Source organism: Equus przewalskii, unplaced genomic scaffold (assembly GCF_037783145.1).
Source record: "Equus przewalskii isolate Varuska unplaced genomic scaffold, EquPr2 ChrUn-13, whole genome shotgun sequence".
NCBI lineage: Eukaryota > Metazoa > Chordata > Mammalia > Perissodactyla > Equidae > Equus > Equus przewalskii.
The window spans coordinates 15,243,758-15,264,222 of record NW_027228750.1 but is presented as its reverse complement, the minus strand read 5'-3'; the positions used below and the strand labels follow the sequence as shown (position 1 = coordinate 15,264,222).

Genomic DNA, 20,465 nt, shown 5'->3' with positions numbered 1-20,465 from the left:
CTTGGCATGACATAAAATATACTTTAGTAGGAACAATACAATGAGGAAGATGGAGCTACTGCAGCATACATCTCTAGCTCACGGGTAATCTGATTTGACATATTAGGATATTCAAACAACCTTCCCTGAATTGTTTGCTGTTGGCAATGCTTTCAATAAAAATTGGGCAATAGTAACCTGGAAATTTTACTCTCTGGAAATCTCAATGGTAGTTATACAAACTATGCATATTAACAATTGTGCTAGAGTAGAATTAATGTCTTTTATTAAAGTGGAAGAATCCAAAAGGATTTGTAATTAAATAATATTCATTTGGGGCTTTCAATCAACCATCACTCCCAACATTTTCACTGTAACAGTTGGGAAAAGTTCTCAGTTGGTCTAGTAACTAATTTGATTCTATTCTGGCGTCTTTAATTAATCTTTGAGATATTCTGTGTTGTTAAAGAGCTGGATCACAGTCAAGTGAAATTTAGATTTGTTTGTATTTCTCTTTTCCTTGAACATTTACAGTGATTCTGGATAAACACCAAATGGGGCATGAGTATAAAAAGAACATAGAAAATTGGAGCAAACTAAAATCACAGCATTGGGGGACCCGAATTAAACATGTACTTAGCAAAGATTGTTGAACTGAAATATATCTCAGAATTGGAGGAGACTTTAGGAGTCATTTGTTGGTCCAAGTCTATCCTACTTTATGCAAAATAATTTTCAACACCAACAAGCCATATTCAAGAGCTCATAGATAATCTCTGAGTAAAGATAGAACATATAAAATTGCCTCCTTCCACCCCTCATTTGTCAACCTCTATGGGAAATCATTAGTTGTCATCTTTTTTTGACAAATAATTGTGCTTTTGATTTATTCTCACAGACACAGCCTTTTCTGTTTTGAAGGGTTCTTGTTGCTTTCTTTATTCACCTTTGGTCCCCTAAATATACATAATTAAAAATTACATAATTTTCAAGTACAAAAATTATGTAAAAAATTTTCTGTACAAAAATTTTTATGTAAAAAATACACAATTAATAATTAAAAGTAACTATACATTAATAAATAAACATTCACACCACTGTTTCAAAAGATAATCTAAAAACATTAAACTTTATGAGGATGGGGCCAGGAACAGGTAGAGAGTTTCTGAAAGGAGTATGTCTCTTCTTTTTTCATAAGATATACTGGGAATCATGTAAAATTGGGTAAGATGAACTGAATGAGTATTGTCAGGCTGCAGATTTAGTGCATTAGTTAAGAAGTAGGACATATAGCACAAGTAATATTTTTTGAACACTAATTTACTGAAAAATAAGCTGCCATTTATTTAGCACTTACTAAATGCCAGGCAGTGGACTTGGTGCTTCAAAATGTTGTCTCATTTAACCTTCATATAGTCCCATGAGCGCAGTATTATGTTACTGAGAAATGTATGATTTAGAGAGAGGTAACATGCTTCAAGCAAGACAAGTAATTTATTATAATTTCAATCAAGAAACATTATTTATTGCAACTTCCCATCTTTTGGACCAAATAATAATCGTAACAGAGGTTAAAGATGATGTTTTCTTTGCATAACAGGAAAAAAGGAATAAAAGAAGCAAGGAAAGAAGGAAATAAACTTGGTTAGTGTAAACGGAATTTTCACGGTGAATTTATATCACCCACGTTCATTTAATTGATAGGATAATTTGAAAGTCATCTCATCTATTTTTACAGTGAGTTCTAAAGATCTCTATTAGGCAACAGTTCAAATAAAATTTGTAGGACTAACTTAGATTATTATGTGATTTAGAAATAATCAAGCTGCTTTTAAAAATATTTCGTGAATCGGGCTGGCCCCGTGGCCGAGTGGTTAAGTTTGCGCGCTCCGCTGCAGGCGGCCCAGTGTTTCGTCGGTTCGAATCCTGGGCGCGGACATGGCACCGCTCGTCAGACCATGCTGAGGCAGCGTCCCACATGCCACAACTAGAGGAACCCACAACGAAGAATACACAACTATGTACCGGGGGACTTTGGGGAGAAAAAGGAAAAAATAAAATCTTTAAAAAAAAAAAAAAAAATATTTCGTGAATCATGCTGTTCACTTACTTCTATAATTAACGTAATTAGTTTCGATTGTTGAGGTTTTGCTCTAGTAGTTGCCAGATGAAACTTTCCCTCTTTCACACACAAACACACATATGCACACATACGCAAGCACATCCCTTTATTATTCCATTTCCAGATTCTTAGTTCAACATCAAAATTACGTTCCCTCACACATTCCTTTTACTCAATTATACTGTCACCCCACAGCAAGGGAAATGAAAAGAATGTCATTTCTTTTGATCTACGTCAAAGAATGTAGATCTTTTCCTTTTCTTGCTTTAGTCACATAAAACTAAATTTAACATTATTATTCTTTTATGTTTATGGATAATTAGAAAGGCATCATATAATAGATTAAGAGCCATATGTGAGCCATGTCTCCTTAAGCATATGCTACAGCAGAAACAAATTGCTAAATATAACAAACCACAAGTTTCTTTCCATTAATACAGTAATTGAAATAAGATTTTATTTTGGTCTCAGAATTTACAGAGAAACAATTGTGAACCCAGTTTTCCTGTATGTGTTTGGCGGGGCTGAAACAGTATGTTCTCTTGGACATGGGATAATTGCTATTTGGAACCAATAGCCCCCACACCACATACAGTTTCCTTATATTGCTTTAAGAATGTTCCAAGGAAATTTTCAGAGTAGAGTTTTGATCCAATATGGTTAAAATAAATAAGCCCACTTGTGTTCAGCTCGGCCCTTCTTTCCTGGTTACATCATATCAACTTCTAAGCGTCAGTGGATGAGTCTTCCCTTGAATGCGATGTGACATCTAAGATAAATCTGGCCCAGGGAGAGGGGGAAAGGAGTGGCATATCTTTCTCCTTTTTTTAATAATCTGTGTTGAATGCCCTCCAACTAGTTCATGGCTTTGTACATTTTCCACATCAAGAGAGATTTGGTCTGGCTAAACCTGTTCATAGTGTCAGTGAAAAAGTAACTACTTCCTGGGGAAAACTCAGACTTGTCTTCCAATGTACTTGAAGGATTCATTATCGATTTAATGCAGACAGCAACACGTGAGAATCCCACAATCAATCATTCCCTCATGTCTACTCACTTCTCTGAAAATTTCTTTCACTTTTTTACTTTTATTGAAATCTAGTTCTCTCCTGAGTGCACAGCCGCCTCTAGGGCACTCTCAAGGCCTTTGCCACTCTCCTCTATCACTAAGCCTGGCGGTGGAAACGTGGTCTTCTTTGCTTCTAATTGCAGTTTTCGGGACACCATTCTTTGCTTCTCTCTACCAATGACCCATCCTCACTCTCAGCTGATCACCATGCTTCCTAGTTCACTGAGAAGATGCAAGCAATTACAAAACAGATCCCATGTGCTAGCACTCCTTTATCTAAACTACCCACAGCATTTGTACACATATACTCTAGTCATTTTGCTATCTTTGTTGCAACATGACAACACATTTTACACAGTTTGAACTATTAGGCTCTAATTTTAACAGTATTATGGGGTTTTATTGTAGTTTTTGAATGAATAGAAGAAAGAAAGAAAAGTGAAGGAAGGAAGGCAAAGGAAAATAAGAAAGACAGAAAGAAACTCCTCTTAGTCTGAGATGAATAAACTTTAAATCACGAAAAAATGTTGGCAAATAGAATTTGAAATTCTAAATTCTGACTAAAAGTTTTAGGTGATGCCAAATTTCAGGCCAATTTAACCAAGCCAAAATCATCTTGTAACCAGATAAAAATATAGAAGATCATTTATTTGAGGAAAACTATCCTGACAAAAGACTTGTTACCAAAGGATTTATAATTATTTTCCTAACTGAGTAATAATAATAATTTTCATGTACGATGGTGGTGATGCAATCCACAATGCAAAGACTCTTCAATTCCAGTTCTCGTGGGAGCCCAATCAGCATGAAACGGACAAGGCAGGGGCAGACAATCACAATGAAATCATAGAGAACTTGGGGTAAGACATGTGTTGGGATTCTTCTCAATAATATATCTTTTGATGATTAAAATGGGTAGATGGTTACAAAGCTGGCTAGCTTGGTAGATAGAAATGAGATTCGATAGATAGGTAGATAGATAATATAAAGACACTTAGATATTGCGATATAATTTTTTTTATATTACTACTGTGATGGTATTGTATATGTCAACTTGACTGGACCATGGGATGCCCAGATATTTAGTCAAACATTACTTTGGGGGTGTCTGTGTGTCTGTTTCTGGAGGACATTAAGAATTGAATTGGTAGACTGAATAAAGCAGATTGCTCTTCCTCGTGTAGGTGAGCCTCATCCAATCAGTTGAAGCTCTGAATAGAACAAGAAAACTTAGTGAGAGAAAATTCCTTCTGCCTAACTGCCTTTGAGCTGGGACCTCGATTGTTTTCATGCCTTTGGAGTCAAACTAAAACATCTGAAACATCAGCTCTTTCTAGGTCTTGAGCCTGCAGGCTTTTGGAGTAGAACTACATCATCAGGTCTCCTGTTTCTCAGGCCTTCAGACTCAGACTGGAACTACAATATTGATTCTCCTGGGTCTCCAGCTTCTCCAATGCAGAACTTGGGAATTATCGGCCTCCATATCCACATGAGCCAATTCCTTACAATAAATCTTTTTACCTATGACATACATACACATATACATATATATTTATTATATTATATGTTAAATATGTGTATATATATATACACACACATATATACATGCACACACATGCACACATCCTATTGGTTTTTTTCCCTCTGGAGAACTCTGACTAGTATAATTACATTTTGTTTTTTTGTTTGTTTTGGGTTAAGGTAATTAAAATGCAGAAATATTTTAAAATCTAGTACAGGTCAAGTTTTTTAACCTTTAGGTAATCATTTTTCTACCACTTTAAAGCCACCAATAGTGCTGTTTGTTCTTCACCTGCAGCAACTTCTACTACTTTTTAGGAGTAAAAGAATTCAAGTCAACTAAAAGGCTCTTCAGTGCTTCACACGCTCCTTTACACACCTGTGACTTCCTATAGGTGGTTGCCTTTTAATGGAATACCCCTTTTACCCTTTACTGTCTAGATGTTCTTCCTTTAAGCATGGCCTCCCCCAGGAAATTTTCTCTTATGCCACAGTCTGCGTGTCCGTTCTCTATCCCCTACTTGCGTCTTATACAAGTCTCTGTTATGGAGCATATCATTCAGTACTACAATTCTTAGTATACTTGCGTGAGTTCTCCAGTAGAAAATATTAAGGATTTTTTAAGAGTAGTAGCTATACCTTTTAAAAAATTCTTTTATATCCAACTCCTAAAATAGTGTCACACAGAGTATTTGCTGAAAAAATTATTACAATATGAATGCCAATGGACTACTCTATCATGTATGAAAATTTAGATCATTCAGAATCATTCATTTCTGGAATAATTATTTTCTTCACATTACACATTTTTTTAAAGCTAAAAACAAATCTAAATTATTTAAAATTAAATAAGCAAACTAAACACAATTGTTTTTCTAGACTGTACATGAAACAGGTAGACCCTGCTTATATGTTGTTGAATATCACTAAGCAATCATCATGCTTCACTGTGTTTTATTGTGTAACATGCATGGTTTCTCTAAACAACATTTCTTTCTACTAAATACATGTTAGTGCCTTTGGTAGATCAAATTTGACTGATGAAATGAGGAGCCATCATCATCATTTTACTAAATCATGGGTAGCCGGTTTATTTGTATTTTCACTGTGGATTACAAATCCAGTATAAAGAATCTGGCATCAAATGCTTTTAAAAGTCCTATGCTGCAAAGAAATGAAATGACAACCCCTTAATTCTTAGACTGAGGGTGAGATTCTATAGGCAGATTTTACCTAACAAGAACAACAAGACTCACTTTGTATCATCTTATAAATGTCAACTAGGAAACAGAATAATCTATCATGTGATTCAGTTAGAGTATGTCTAATCCAAATGGTCCTCTTTAATAGGCAATTTTTCATTTCTATATTATCTAATTTAATATATACTTTTTAGTGCTCACTGTAATTTCACATCTATGGTCTCGCTAATCTTAATATCTACAAGTATAGACTATAGCATTATTTGGCGGACATACATTTTGTGTTTACATATTAATTATTATCATCTAGAGTAATATATTAGTTTCCTATTGCTGCTATAACAAACTACCATAAACTTAGTGGTTTAAGACATAAGTTTGGTATTTTACAGTTCTGGAGAGCGGAAGTCTGAAATAAGTGTTACGAAGTTAAAATCAAAGTGTCAGCAAGGCTGTATTCCTTTCCAGAGCTCTAAATAATTCATTTTTCTGGCTTTCCAGCTTCTAGAGGTGACTTACCTTCCTTTGCTTTTGGCCCCTTGCTCCATCTTTAAAGTACTTCTCTTCAATCTCTGCTTCTGTCATCCTCTCTTATTTTTCTGAGTCTAAGCATCCAGCCTTCCTATTATAAGGGCCTTTTTTATTACTTTGGGCCCACCAGAAATTCCAGGATAATCTTCCCATCTCAAGAACCTTAACTTAGTAACATCTATAAATTCCCTTTGGCCATGCAAGGTAACATATCCACAGGTTCTGAAGATTAGGATGTGAATATCTTTGGGAACACATTATTCTGTCTACTATAGTCCATGTGCTTTTTTTCTTATTAGATTTAGCCAAACAAAGAATCATAATTTAGTAGTTGAAAATATCTTTGGAAGTCATAACTCAATTTGAAAAGAAACTTTCTAATAATTATTTTTGATTAAAAATAATCCAAACTTTTGACTACTATAGCCAACTCCCCAATATTAGAAACATATGGACAGAAGCTAGCTACCTATCCATCAATTATTTTATAGAGGAGATTCTTGCTTTTATTCAGAATTAAAATAGATGGTGTCTCTATTTCTTGTAACTATGAGTCTCTTTTATTTTAACTGTTGTTTGATAAAGACAGTAGAAACATGATGTCTTTCCCTCACTTATTTTTCATTTAATCTTCAAAAGCTAATGAAGGGAAAAGATACAGAATAAATGTTAAATATGCTGCAATTCTGGGGCTAGTAAATGAGCTTATATATTTTTAAATTTATTTCTTGTATTGCTATATGTATATGACTGAATTGCTATGATTTTCTCAATGACATTAACTTTGATTTTCAACCGTAAAGTAAAAGAAGCCTAGATTTTGCTTTTAGTTTGAACAATTTGAGAGTCTATGAGAAGAAGGATGGAGGATGAAAGAGTGATGAACTACATTTATAAAAGATGAATGTGCCTCATTTTAGGGTGACCTACAAATAAGAACAGAGCGTTTGGTTCAACAGCCTCATTTTATGTATGATGAAATGGGAACCAAAAAAATTTAATGAGTTGCCCAAAGTAATACAACTAGTTGGTTGCAAAGCTGATAATAGGTCCTTGCTTTTTTGAACTTCTAATTTAGTACTCTGTCCACAACACCAGGAATTTTCCAATTTCCTAATTATTATGTAATTTTTTCTGATTTGGTATGTTTTCTCTCTTCCTTTGTCTTAATTTTGTCTATTAAATTAATATTAATTAGTTTGAGTTCCTTGAGAGGTATCTTTTCCAAAAGAAATGAGTATGTCCAAATGGACAAAATGCAATCATGTTTCTATTGCCTCTCTTGCAAAGTTAAGATGCAATTAAAGAAAGAAAAAGGAACTTAAGGATGTTTTCATGCCTTTCCTTCCTTTTATTTCTTCTTGCTATGAGATATTAAAGATTGCTTGAACTAAATTGTAAACTTTGTTCTAAAAGCAAATGCCAACAATTAGTAATAGAAGCCTCAGATTAATGAACGCAATGATTTTGTGTGTGTGTGTATGTGATGTTGGTTGGGGGCAATAAACTTCACTTGAAATGCCTTAAAACACATTGACAAATGTATACATCATCTGGGAAAGCTTCAATAATCCCTGATGTGTAAACGAATTCTTATCCCTCCTCAACCTTTCTTTTCCTTTTAACTAAATTTGAATGTGTTCACCTCCATGCTACATGTAAGCTCATTTGTAATTTCATCGCTTCTTAAAGTCTTATTCCATTTTTATTTTAGGACAAATATTTAGACTTGGAGCCTTTTCTTGCTTTGACTGACAGGGAAGTCTTCATGCTTTGACACCAATGGAGGGCACCATGAGTAAATCATTGATTCGTTCCATCCACTTGATTCCTTACTCACCAATATCTTAGGCTCAGCTTTGAGTCATTATATTACAACAGCTACTTCTTAGGTGTGAGCTTGATAACTCTCTATACATTTCCTCCTGCTTATCCCTAGAGTGCTTTAAGGTATATGGCAACCAAACTAGAGTCATTTTATTCTCCCACTTTGTCTAGCCCTCAACTTGTTGTAAAGAGTAGAATATATCTGTAGCACAATATAAATAATAAATGATAAGTGTAATAAAAAGTCTTTAGTGGGTCTTGAGCCAGATAATATTTTAGTTTGTTTAGCACTACAAAGACATAAGATATAGTCATTATGCCACAAAACAAATGTGGGTGTAAAAGTATTCACCCTTGGTGCTAATTTCAGATAAGCAATTCCCTAAGCAGTCATAGACACAGATCATTCCCAGAAGTGATGGTGTCTTTTGTAAGGCAATATGTCATCACTGACATTTTGGTGTCAGTGAATCAACACTTCCAATACTGATTCTCTATTTGAAGAAATCCTGCTATCTGGAATTGGTCTCTCTAGTAATGCTATTTAAATCACCATGGGATAATGCTTATTAATCACCTTCAACTTCGTTGAAAAAATAACAAGGATGATCTATTCAATTTATGCCCTCTCTTTGGAGTTATCTAGATAGCTGTTTGTGTGTGATGTTGAAACAATTTTATCACTGACATTTCCTTTCAGAGAATTGCAACCTACAGAGTTAATTATGAAAATTTTGAATTTCTGATTATATTAAGAAGTTACAGTTCAAATAAACCTAGTTCCACTTACCTATATTTGCCTTTAATCATTTAACATTATTCTTTATGGTGGTGGTGTGCTCATATAACAATGTAGTACAAATATGGAGCCATTATTAGTTTTCTTTATATGGTACTATTATAAGAATATATAGTAAGAGAATAATTTGAACAGAATATTTTAGATCCTAAAAAAAACTCGATCCTTAAAAAGAGAAGGAGAATCACAGATAAAACACTAATTTATCAAATAAGGCTAAGACATTATATAAAATAAAGGTAGTGAAAACAATAAGTACACATTAATAAAATGTTCAGACTTATAGACCTATGCAAATAAAATGGACACTTATACATACATCAAAGAGTAAAAGGATATACTAACTTTGCCACTGAGTGTCATGAAATCCAGCAAGTAATTTACAAGACTATTAATGTTGTAGCATTCCAGAAAGCTACCAAAAGTCAAAAATGGTACTAAGGATGGTGAGGTAGGACAGGAAATTAATCAAAAACTTAAAGAGACATAATCTTGCAGCATTCTTCAAGATAAATAACCTGATATAGGAGTTCTGAGCCCTTGAAAACAAGGTTCTTAAAATCAATCTTACTTCCATGCCCCTAATATCTTGCCTGATGGGAGCATGGGCCAAAAACACAGATTATATTCAAGAATCATTTAATCTAAGATTTTAAGTTTTTTAGGTGCTTTTTGAGGTATTTTTTTCTTCATCTATTTATGTTTTCATTCAACAAATACTTGTCAAATATCTGAATAGGCCCTGTGCTAGTTGCTACATAGGAAAGGATAAGATAACGACCAAGACACAGCGCCTGCCCTCAGCTACATTACAAATTAGGGGAGACACAAGACAATAAATATCCAATGGAAAAGAAAAAAAGAAAGTGGTAAATGTAATAAAAGTGATTGGAAATAGAATGTTTTGCAAATTTGAGGGGGAAATCCAGTTCAATCTATGTTCATTGAAGACTTATTCTGTGTCAGACACAGTGCCAGTGGCTGTAGATGCAAAGATAAATAAAACATGATTCTTTTTTTATAGGAGTTCTTAGTTTCTCTGGATTACCTCCTGCTGGGGTGCAAGAAGTATCAAGGAAGGATTTATGGAAAAAGTGACATTTAGGTTGCCTCTTAAAATATAGGTAAAATTTTAACATATGGGGAAGAGAGAAAGAGCTTTCCAGGGAGAGGCGAAAGCATGAACACAACAGCATCTGTGATCCTCTTTTTGAACTTATTTTTATTCTTCTGAAGGCTTGGTATGAGTATGGCAGAAGGCATAAAAGACAAATGTTCTTAGAAAACTCTATTTTTTATTGTTTCAACAACATTTTTTAGTTTTTTTTTTATTAGTATCATTGAAATTACTGGCACTATTGATAGAGGTGGTCTTATGCTGTTCCTGTATCTTGAACCCCCATCTCCCCAAAAGGATTTGAAACCTCTTGTATAAAGTAATGGAAATAAGTTACACCTCACTATGTTATGGTGTGCAAGTATTTTTGAAATAAATCCTTTCTTAAATATTAGTTGTTCATTGGTAGGGTCTATCCTAGATATTATATAGTTACTTTCATCTATTTTCACCCTTCATATTATCTACGTGGGTTGAACTGAGGAAAGAAAGAATCAGTTCATGAGTTACTCAGGTGGACTTGCTTTTATATGAGCAACATCAGAAGGAATGTTATTGAGTGGCTAATTAAGGGTCTGGTCTTCTCGAGCACTTTGTGGAAGTTGCTATTGAGTTGAGCAGGAAAACCAGTATAAACCGAGGGACTGAGAAAGCAACCCAAGAGAAAAGAGCAGAGAAATTCTACTCACAAAAGTGGTCATTTCTCCCTGACTGCTATGTTCTGAATGTTTGTGTCCCCTCTGCAAATTCATATGTTGATATCCTAATGTTCAATGTGATAGAATTAGGAGGTGGGGCCTTTGGGAGATGAGGTCATGAAAGCGAAGCCCCCATGAATGGGATTAGTTTCATTATTGAAAGAGATTCCACAGAGCTCCCCAGCCCCTACCACCAGGTGAGGACACAGCAAGAAGGCACCAGCCATGAACCAGAAGGAGGGTCCTCCCTGAAACTTGACCATGGGGGTGACTTGATCTCTTGGACTTCTCAGCTTCTAGAACAGGGAGCAATAAATTTCCATTGTTAATAAACTGCTCAGTCTGTGGTATTTTGTTATAGCAACCTGAAAGGACTAAGAAGACAACCCTCTGCTGTGATCATTTTTAGATTTATTAACTTGAGAAAATCTCTTTTTAAACTTTCTTTCTTTAATGTTTTTAAATCTTAGAGAGAATTTAAACTACTTTATCATTGGTATGCTTTGCAAAGACAGAAGCCTGCACTTTGCATGCTGGTCAAAAGGGCAGTTTTGTCTGTTGGACAGATTCCTTGTTTAAGTATATCCATGCTCTCTGTGAGCCTCTCTTCATTATTAGTTTGAAAGCTCTTTTCTTGACATGGTTTCGCTCTGATATGAAGCCACTCTTGATGTCTTGTATTTTTTTCCTAACAAACTTGTAAGAGGTGCCTTTTTGGATATAAATATGATGTAAATTTTTAAAGTGAAATGTTGAAATTGGAGGTCCGACCAAAATTATGATTCTGAAAAGCCCTGCTGATAATTCTACGTGGTATTCACTTTTCTGAAAGCTGAGAGGAAGAAACAGTAAGGTAGAAGGAGTGTGAGAGGCCCTTGGATATTATTATGACCCCAAGAGACGGTACACAACTGATTTTAGATTTGGTTATAGATTGATTGATGTTAGTGGAATATTTGCACAAACCTTTATGGTTTAAAATAGATTTTCACATATATTATATTAGTATCATCAATAACTTGATAAATTCTATTGCCTTCATGTCTATTTTATGGTTATGAAAACTGATCATCAGAGAGGGTGAGTCTTAGCGAAAAGTTGCAGTTAGGACTTAAAACTAGTTCTTATGATTTCATGCCCACCTCTCCCTTTTACATGACCGTTAGTTTGGAATACAATTTTAAAAATTATAATCGAAAATTATCATGACAATGTTAGCTTCGTACAAAAAATCCTTCAAGGTTTTTAGGTGATAAGTGGCGTAGACTGAGTAGATGGATGACCAGTTTCAAGAGGATATTTTAGATTTAAATGTGGGCTCTATGTAGTGAGTTTTAAATAGCTTTGGATGTTCCCCGAATAGTTGAATGCCGCTGTGAAATAATTTGTTCACATACATGCACATATACACATTCACGGAAATGCGCAGATGATCCCGCAGACTCACTGTAACGTCACCTAACCTACAAGACGACTCTCTGGTTTGTATCTCCTTTCTTAACCTCACTATTGCCAATTAATTTTTTTTAAGTAAAATGATAGCTAATTGATGCTTCAGTAAATAAAATGCCAAGTCTTATCTTCTAAGCTGTAACATTATCCAGTCTCATACCTTTCCCTTTATATATTTTCCTAGTACAAAAATTGAGGCTTTTCTAATAACTGCCAGTTCAAAATCCTTACGGGTGTTTCTGCTGGGGAACAGTCAGCAATGAATATGCAGGGCATCCCAAATACCTCCCACATCTCTTCAGTACACCAGAAATTCCTTTCATGAGGGAAGTAAGTTTTCACTTTACTTTTCACTAGAGAATTTTTCATTAAATAAAACTTACTCCTGAAGCAGGAAACATGTTGGCTTTCAAATCCTCTAGAATGATAAGCAGTCTTGTCAGGGGAGCAAAGTTTGATGAGTGAATGGATAGAAGCCTGAACATATGGATCACAAATGTGGAGACAGGAGGGAAGGAGAAGGCCGTGCACGAAGAAGTAGAAAATTGCAGGCTCTGAATGTCAAACACAGAAGATGAAAACTTCATGATGTTACCTAGGCGCGCTGATCCCTGTCTCACAAAGTCTATGGTCCTCCAAGCTGTACCCTATGAAAGAATTTGCTAATTTTTAACGAATGATCAAATATTATTAAACGGAGTATCTTACTCCATTCATGCTGCTATAACAAAATACCCCAGACTGGGTGGTTTATAAACAGACACTTGTTTTTCACAACTCTGGAGGCTGGAAGTTCAAGATCAGGGTGGCACCATGGTCATGTAAAGGCCCTTTTCCAAGTCACATGCTTCTCCTTGTCTCCTCACGTGGGGGAAAGAGTGAGCTTTCTCTCTGGGGCCTCTTATAATAGGGGCACTAATCCCATTCACGATGACCTAATCACCTGCCAAAGGCCCCATATCTTAATACCATCACGTTGAGCATTAGGTTTCCACATATGAATGGGGGGGGGGGGTGCACAAATATGCAGACCATGCCACAGAGTCATTCTAGACTTTAACAAAGAAGTTTTAAGAACGTGTAAGCCCCTCATTTTACAAGTGAGGACACTGGGTCACAGCTTCCCCCAAATCATTCGTATATATATTTATTTATGTATAATCAGTGGCAGAGTAGGGATGAGAAATGAGGGACCCTGAATCCTACCCCTTGTTTCTCACTCTTGTGTTGCTTTCTCTTCCAAAAGAGCATTGATCAATTCTCACAATAGTCATGTTTTAAAGAGTATAGTTGCAAAATTACAGGGAATAAGAATCTTAAAAGAAAAATAAAGGAAAGCAGTACCATTTTAACCTTTTCAAGTTGCCAAGAAAAAGAGCGGGAAAGGATATTTACTTTCTCCAAAGTAAAAATTTAATTGGGTTAAGGAGGATGGGATAAAATGAGAGTAAGAAAGTCACTTGTTCTTTCAAAACATGGATGGGCTACATTGAACTTTTCACTTTTTATCGTATCGGGGTTTATTGGTGCATAATTACAGGTTCTCACCAAATGCCATCGATCCATATTTTCTCTTCCGATTTGAGTCGATCTTGTTGTATAGAGGATGTCTCTGGCACACAGGAGGTAGGTTTTTAAGGTGAATTTTAAAGCAAATTGATACTGATCTCAGTTTATTTCTCTTGTTGTTTTTGCTTTTTATCAATTTCATTTAAAGGTTGTGAAAACAATAACTTTAAATAGATTCATGTACAAATGCCACTTCTAGCCAATTTAGGTCTTTGATGATTTTCTTTAGCAATACCAAAACACAAAATCACTTTTGCATGGTATACTACATTATGAAGCATTTGCCAATATAATTGTCGAAATTCTCTTAGTTCCCATTATGTTTATATGGCTTTAAAGCAACTGTCTTGTTTAAGGCAAGAGTTCTAATTGGCTGAGTTGTTTGGACAGAAAGAACAGTTTGGTGTGGAAGATTATTGCTGAATCATTGTTACATTTGATGTCTGTAATGTGGGCAAGTACCGTGGTGGTATGTTCTTTAATATATTTCTAGGTCAGAAGATAGTGAATGTTTTCTCAATCTAAGCATGCTGGGGTGTTTTGCACGTATTTATCACATAACTATGACTGCTTTAAGGTTCAGCAGTCACTGCAATGTGTGGCTATGCCCACGTCACCTCTTTTTAACTGTTCCCCAAGTGTCTGACTCCAGTGTATACGTTCTGTTTGAAACCTGCACAGCCACATTTATATCCTCCTTTCTTCATAGCTCAGCATCGCAGAGCAGACAAATGGATGGTTCTGATTTGCAGGGATCACTGTTTTCTTATAACGTTCAAATAATGGTCTGCTAAAAATCTTGTGTAAGAAAAAGAGGTTCACTCTCGTACTATCAAGGTCGTTACGGAACTCAATGCTTTCAGTTTAAAGGCACAGAGATGCCATCTAGCAGCTGCCCTCAGGAATTTCCTACACCAGAAAATAGTCCTTTCTCTAAAACTCAGCAATAGTAAGTTCCTAAAAGCTTTCAGTTTTTAAAAATTTACTTATTGAATGAATGATGAAACGGTATATTGCCTATAATTCAGACACTCCATTAAAAATGAAATTAATTAATATCTCTTAAAATAAGCAAAGTGATATACCCAGGAGTTTTTCTAAATGGAACTGGAAACTTGTTCATAAGATTTTAATTAAGAAAACATAATTCTAATAATTTTCCTGAGAGGAAAATTGATGATCTGTCTATATAAAAATGCAAATATTAATTAGCAGTAAATTGCTTCCCTTTGCCTAAAGAAAATACTAATCTTGCCAATTTTCTGATATATTAAATGACAGAAAAGAAAGTAAGCGGATGCTGAAAGGAAGTTCATCCTGTGAATATGGAAGTTTGGGCTTTTTTTTTTAATTTGAAAATAAAATTGACTTTCAAGTAACTTATCTTACCATAAGATGGCGATACTTAAGCATTTTATAAAATGTCATATAAGATCTGTAAGTTTCAATCTCAGGAAAAATGATCATAAACATAAATATTATATAAGCTTCCATGAAGAACTGATACTGTTGTTAGAAAGCCTTTTTGTATTCAGATAAATTAATATACAGTATACGCTCTATAAGATTTAGATTTCCAATATTTGATATATGTGGCAATCCTATACTTGAAAAAACCTATTCAAATTTACGAGCTCTCCTATTTTGTCAGTTTGTGTGTAACCTTGTGTGATTATACATATATTTACTATAAACATAAAGTGTAATAACCTGAAAGAATACTTAAATGAATTTGTTTAAAAATGTGACTATGAAATATATCAGTCTTACCATATTAGTATGTAAAAAAATTCCACTCTTTAGAATTTCTGTATATTTAAATTTCATTACTTATTATTTATTTGACCAAAAACTGTGGTCTTGTGTGGTACTATATTATTGAATTTTTAATTTCAATTTCACCAAACATAATTTGCTTTGTGAATGCTAATTTTATTATCTAAACCCTTAGGAAGTTAGTACAGTAATAAACAAAATTAGAGAAAATTCCTAGTTCATAATCTAATTGACAATTATTTTGAGAATTTAATGGTAGCATTTGTGATTTTGGGGGGGGTGCAGTATAGTTTGGTGATCAATAGTAGTTTGATAAAATATACAAATTAGCTTTTATTCACTTCTTTAAAGCAATATTTTGTCTTGCAGTCCAAAAAGTTTTTACGACATTAAAATCACTTGCTATGAACATTTTAATATTCTCTATAATGTCGTATATGGTGTAGAACAAAATACGATCTTCTGTTCTTTGCACACTGTATTGCAGTATCTAGAAGCTGAAAAGGACAGTTTGAAAAGTTCATGTATTCCTTTCCTTTCCTGGATTTGTCAGCTCAGTTGTACTAAAGAGCCACAGTCAAGTCTGAAGAAAAGTTTTATATTGTTGAATACACAGAAATAAACTTATCAATACTGGAAAAGATCAGTACTAGAAAATGGGTCATTTATATGGGGGATTTATCTCAATTTTGACAGAAGCCTTTCTTTGTTTATATATTTAATTTGGGAAAGAATGGGGTGCAAGAAGTGAAGATATTTATGGATTGAAAATATCAGATAAATCAAATCACACATCCAGTTGTTAGTAAAGCTCAACATTTCTGACTTTATTTTGAAGAATGACAAAACTCATTTTAAGTCAAGTGGTCTTTTTTTCTACAGTAATTAGCTTTGCTTTTTAAAAATGTTTTACCAAGAATATTCCAAATGAGACATAGAATGGAATGTGTTCCAAAGTTGTAACCAACATAAGATAATGAGCGTGGCAATGGAATGTGTCACTATAGATTCAGAGGCATAAAAGACTTAAAAAATATCAAAATAAAATCGTTACTTTTTACCTAGATGTAAAATGCTTTAAAACTACCCTTGAGTGTGTAAAATATTCCATTAAAATCATTAAGATGGCATTCACACTCTGTGTGAAGATTTCACAATGACAATATCAGCACAACCATAGCTTTAAAATAAAATTATTTTATTCTCATCAGAATATGGAAAATGTGAAAAATACACAGAAATAATTACAAGTATATATGACACGATTCTAAGTTTTCACCGTATACTGTATTAGGCCTAGAAATATTCAGTTAACCAAAGTGTTAGATTATGCTTGGTTACATCCTAGATCTATTCAACTGTGAAAACAAACTTAATTTCTCTATACTACACAGATGATACAAAGCTTTAAAAGAACTTTACAGTATTCCAAAATACAGCTGTAAATGTTTTTGTAACATGGCATCATTTTTCCTGTTGTGTCAAGTTGCACTTGACCAGTTAAACAAGTAAAATAATTTTTAAAATTTTATCTCTTACTCTTTTACCAGATGCCTTATGTCTTATTCCAGATAATTATTATTTTCTTAGAATGCTAAAGCTCTCAAATTCTCTCTCTTTATCATCAAGACTTCTCATACACTGCTGAAAATATTTCTCCATGTTTTTCTGCCTTTTTATGAAAAAAAAAAAAAAAGCTTAGTGTTCACTTTAGTTGCCCATACCGGATAATTTTTAGAGTTCAACAGCTATGAGACAATTCATCCTTCCGACTGCCCTCCTTAGTTTGACAGGGTTCTCACTTCCTGTTTCTTAACACTAGTAATCAGAACTTCCTCAGTGCCCCCTAATTTCCTTAATGAAAGGAAAGAAACAAATAAACACAAGCCCTTTTCACTAATGCCTCTCAGCCACGGCAGGGAGCACAGCTCTGCTGCTCTGCCGTGTGTTACAGGCAGCATTTAAATGTTTTGGACACAAACCGCAGCACGTCTGCGATGGGAGTGTTATTGACCAGGATCAGCTGGAAAACGCGTCTCTGCTTTCAACAAAGAAACAGTTCACATCTCCTAATACATGTTTACAAATTGTGTTGTTTCAACTACTAACTCCTTTGCATTACCCGTCCGATTTCAGAAGAGAGCATTAAGCACTTGGTTACGGAATAAGCTAAATCCCCCGAGAGCCGCATTGCCCGCTGCCCATACACATTATATTCGCTCCTGGTCCCTCCCCACCTCTCGCCAAGATTCTACCTTGAGGAGCTATTCCTCCGGTAGTTCACCTTGTTATCTTCCAAGCAGTGGGGATACGCCAGGTACCACAAAATAGCTAGAAGAGCTGTCTTTCGTGTCCCTTTTGCAGGCATATTTATTTGCATTTTTGGTCGATTTATTACATATTGCACATTTATTTCAAAGAAGATTCAAAATATTGTCCATACCTTGGAAGGATCTAATCCAGCAAGCAAAGAGAGCAGCAGGAGATTGAGTAGATTGGACGTCGCCTGCATCCTGATCTGGGTTTTTGCCCCCTCTTTACTCTCTTTTTATGTAGCCACTCCACTCTCACTGCAGAGACCTTTCCCTCGTCAGTTGCACTTTCTGCCTGCCAGTCAGAGCTGAGTGGAGACAGAGGCGGTGGCAGGAGCAGGAGCAGTAGCAGCAGCAGCGGTAGCAGTAGCGGCAGCAGCTGCAGCCGCCCTGGGGGGCGATCATTCCGCAGGCATTCTCAGAACTGGGAGTCCGCGAGCTCAGGAGGGTGGGTTGAGCTGCAGTGGGCGCTGACCGAGGTGCTGAAGTGCCTCCAACCCGCGGGCCCCAATTTACCCCTTCTCCTGCTGCTATCTAGACAGCCCACCTCAAAAGTTTTGACCCAAGAAAAAGATAAAGGGAGTAACTGCTCAGAGAGATGTGGAGACCTGAAGAACGGATATGACATCACTACAGCTCTTGGGGGCTTGGGGGGATATTTTGCGGGGAATTTGTTAACCAAACAAGGATTGACGCTCATGCTCCAGTTCAGCATTTGCTGGCAACTTGAGCCGCAGAGAAGTAAAGAGTCAGCTAGATACAGGATTATGAAACAAATAGTGCCTGGAACCTTCTGCTGTCATTGACAGAGGACTTGATATCCTATTTAGTGCTTTAAACAAAGTTTGCAGTGCAGACTTTCAATGTTTATTTTCTGTTCAAGGCATACAGTCTGTAGCCATTATATATGCGTATGTGCAATGTCATTGAAATAATCTATTAGGCTAGGTGTTAACGTATATTTGCCTATCTAAGGCTTTTGGTCATCTGAAAATACTATGCATAAATAAATGAAAGGGCTTTCTTTTCTTCTTATAAGTGGAATATTCCATTAGTGACCCCCACAGCTGAAATCTCTCCCCTTCACACAAAGTCATACTCAGAAATGCAATTTCCCTGTCAGTCTTACGTGTGTTTATGCCTGAGGAAGAATTCTGTGATGGTTGGACAGTGGGATGGGGATGATTATTTCTAAGCTTCCAAATACTTCTGTTTTCTAGAATTCAAGAAGAGGAGGCAGAATAGCTGTTTCACAAGAGCAAAGAAAGGGTAAATGACAAACTAACTCTCTCATGCTCTTTGCATCATTTAACTATACACAAGCAACTTTATTTCTTTGAAGCTGGAAAGAGTAAGTGTTCTCCATAAGATAAGGTGAGGAAGAGTTGGCAGCTACTCTGAAACCTACCTCTCATACAATTATGCCTTTGGTATTCCTTGAGTTATGTCTTCTGTTTGTTTTTCTAGAAATGATATTTCCTAAGAATTAAAATAAGTGAACTGCAGATATGGACATTGCTTCCACATTAAAAAGAGGATAAATTGTTTGAGACATCAGACACACTGTGTACAAAATACCTGTCATGCTCTTACTGAAAACTCTATATTTTTTATACAAGAAATCACCCCAAATTAGGATTCAAATATTTTTGAAAGTTATAATACCAAGGATTTGCATCGTATTGCGGTCTATTTTTTTTCCTGATATTGTGAATATGTGTACATGTGTTCGTGATTATCTGAGGTCTTTCTTCTGTGAAACATAAATAGTAAGAAGAAAAATAAATTTGAAAATTCCTTTTGAAGAGATGGATCTTGCATAGAAAAGAGATTGCAGATAACGGAAAGAAGGTGGAATTATTTGTGAGTTATTAGCTTAATGATAACCCTAGTCATCATAACCACTCTCGGAAATTCCCATAATTCCCTAGCAGAAACGGAAATTTTTTTTTGAAGTAATAAATAAAATTGCAGAGTTATGTCTGACACCCTTTGGGATAACTTTCTAGAGCATATTTGAGACTAACACTTTTTACATTTGTTTATTAACCTTGTATCTATCTTTTTTTTCTACCTATCTATTTGGGATTAATCAGCATAGAATATGTTTTTCAATGATTCATATCTGAAAATTGTTGGAAATTTTATTCTGTACCCATTTTCAAACCTTTCAAATCATTGCACAATTTGAAAATGAATTTGCACAGGTGCAGTAGCTGAGTGGTTATAATAATGCCTTTTTTATTACCTATACAAAATACAGCATAATTGTTTGATTATTTGCTTTTACACATGCTTTTCTCTCTTCTCAGAATGTCTTCTACCATCTTTTCCCATCTCCACCTCTCAGCAGGCAGTGCAGCATGCTTATTTGAGTAGGAGAAGCTGTGCTTAACAGACACAAAAAAAAGCAATATGAAAACATTACCATATCAATTTTATATCCTCAAGATCAATAGCTGTTATTTTAATCACAATATTTTTTTATTCT

General features: G+C 35.1%; 1 protein-coding gene across 1 annotated transcript in view; it reads right to left on the bottom strand.

Moving 5' to 3' along the window:
- OLFM3 (olfactomedin 3) overlaps positions 1-18,697 on the bottom strand; it is a 184,083-nt gene extending 165,386 nt beyond the window's left edge. The window contains exon 1 of the mRNA XM_070608159.1: positions 18,106-18,697. Within this exon, the coding sequence (XP_070464260.1) occupies positions 18,106-18,174 (69 nt within the window). The 5' untranslated portion in view covers positions 18,175-18,697. The remainder of the gene's footprint in view (positions 1-18,105) is intronic.
- Between the last annotated feature and the right edge of the window lie 1,768 nt (positions 18,698-20,465).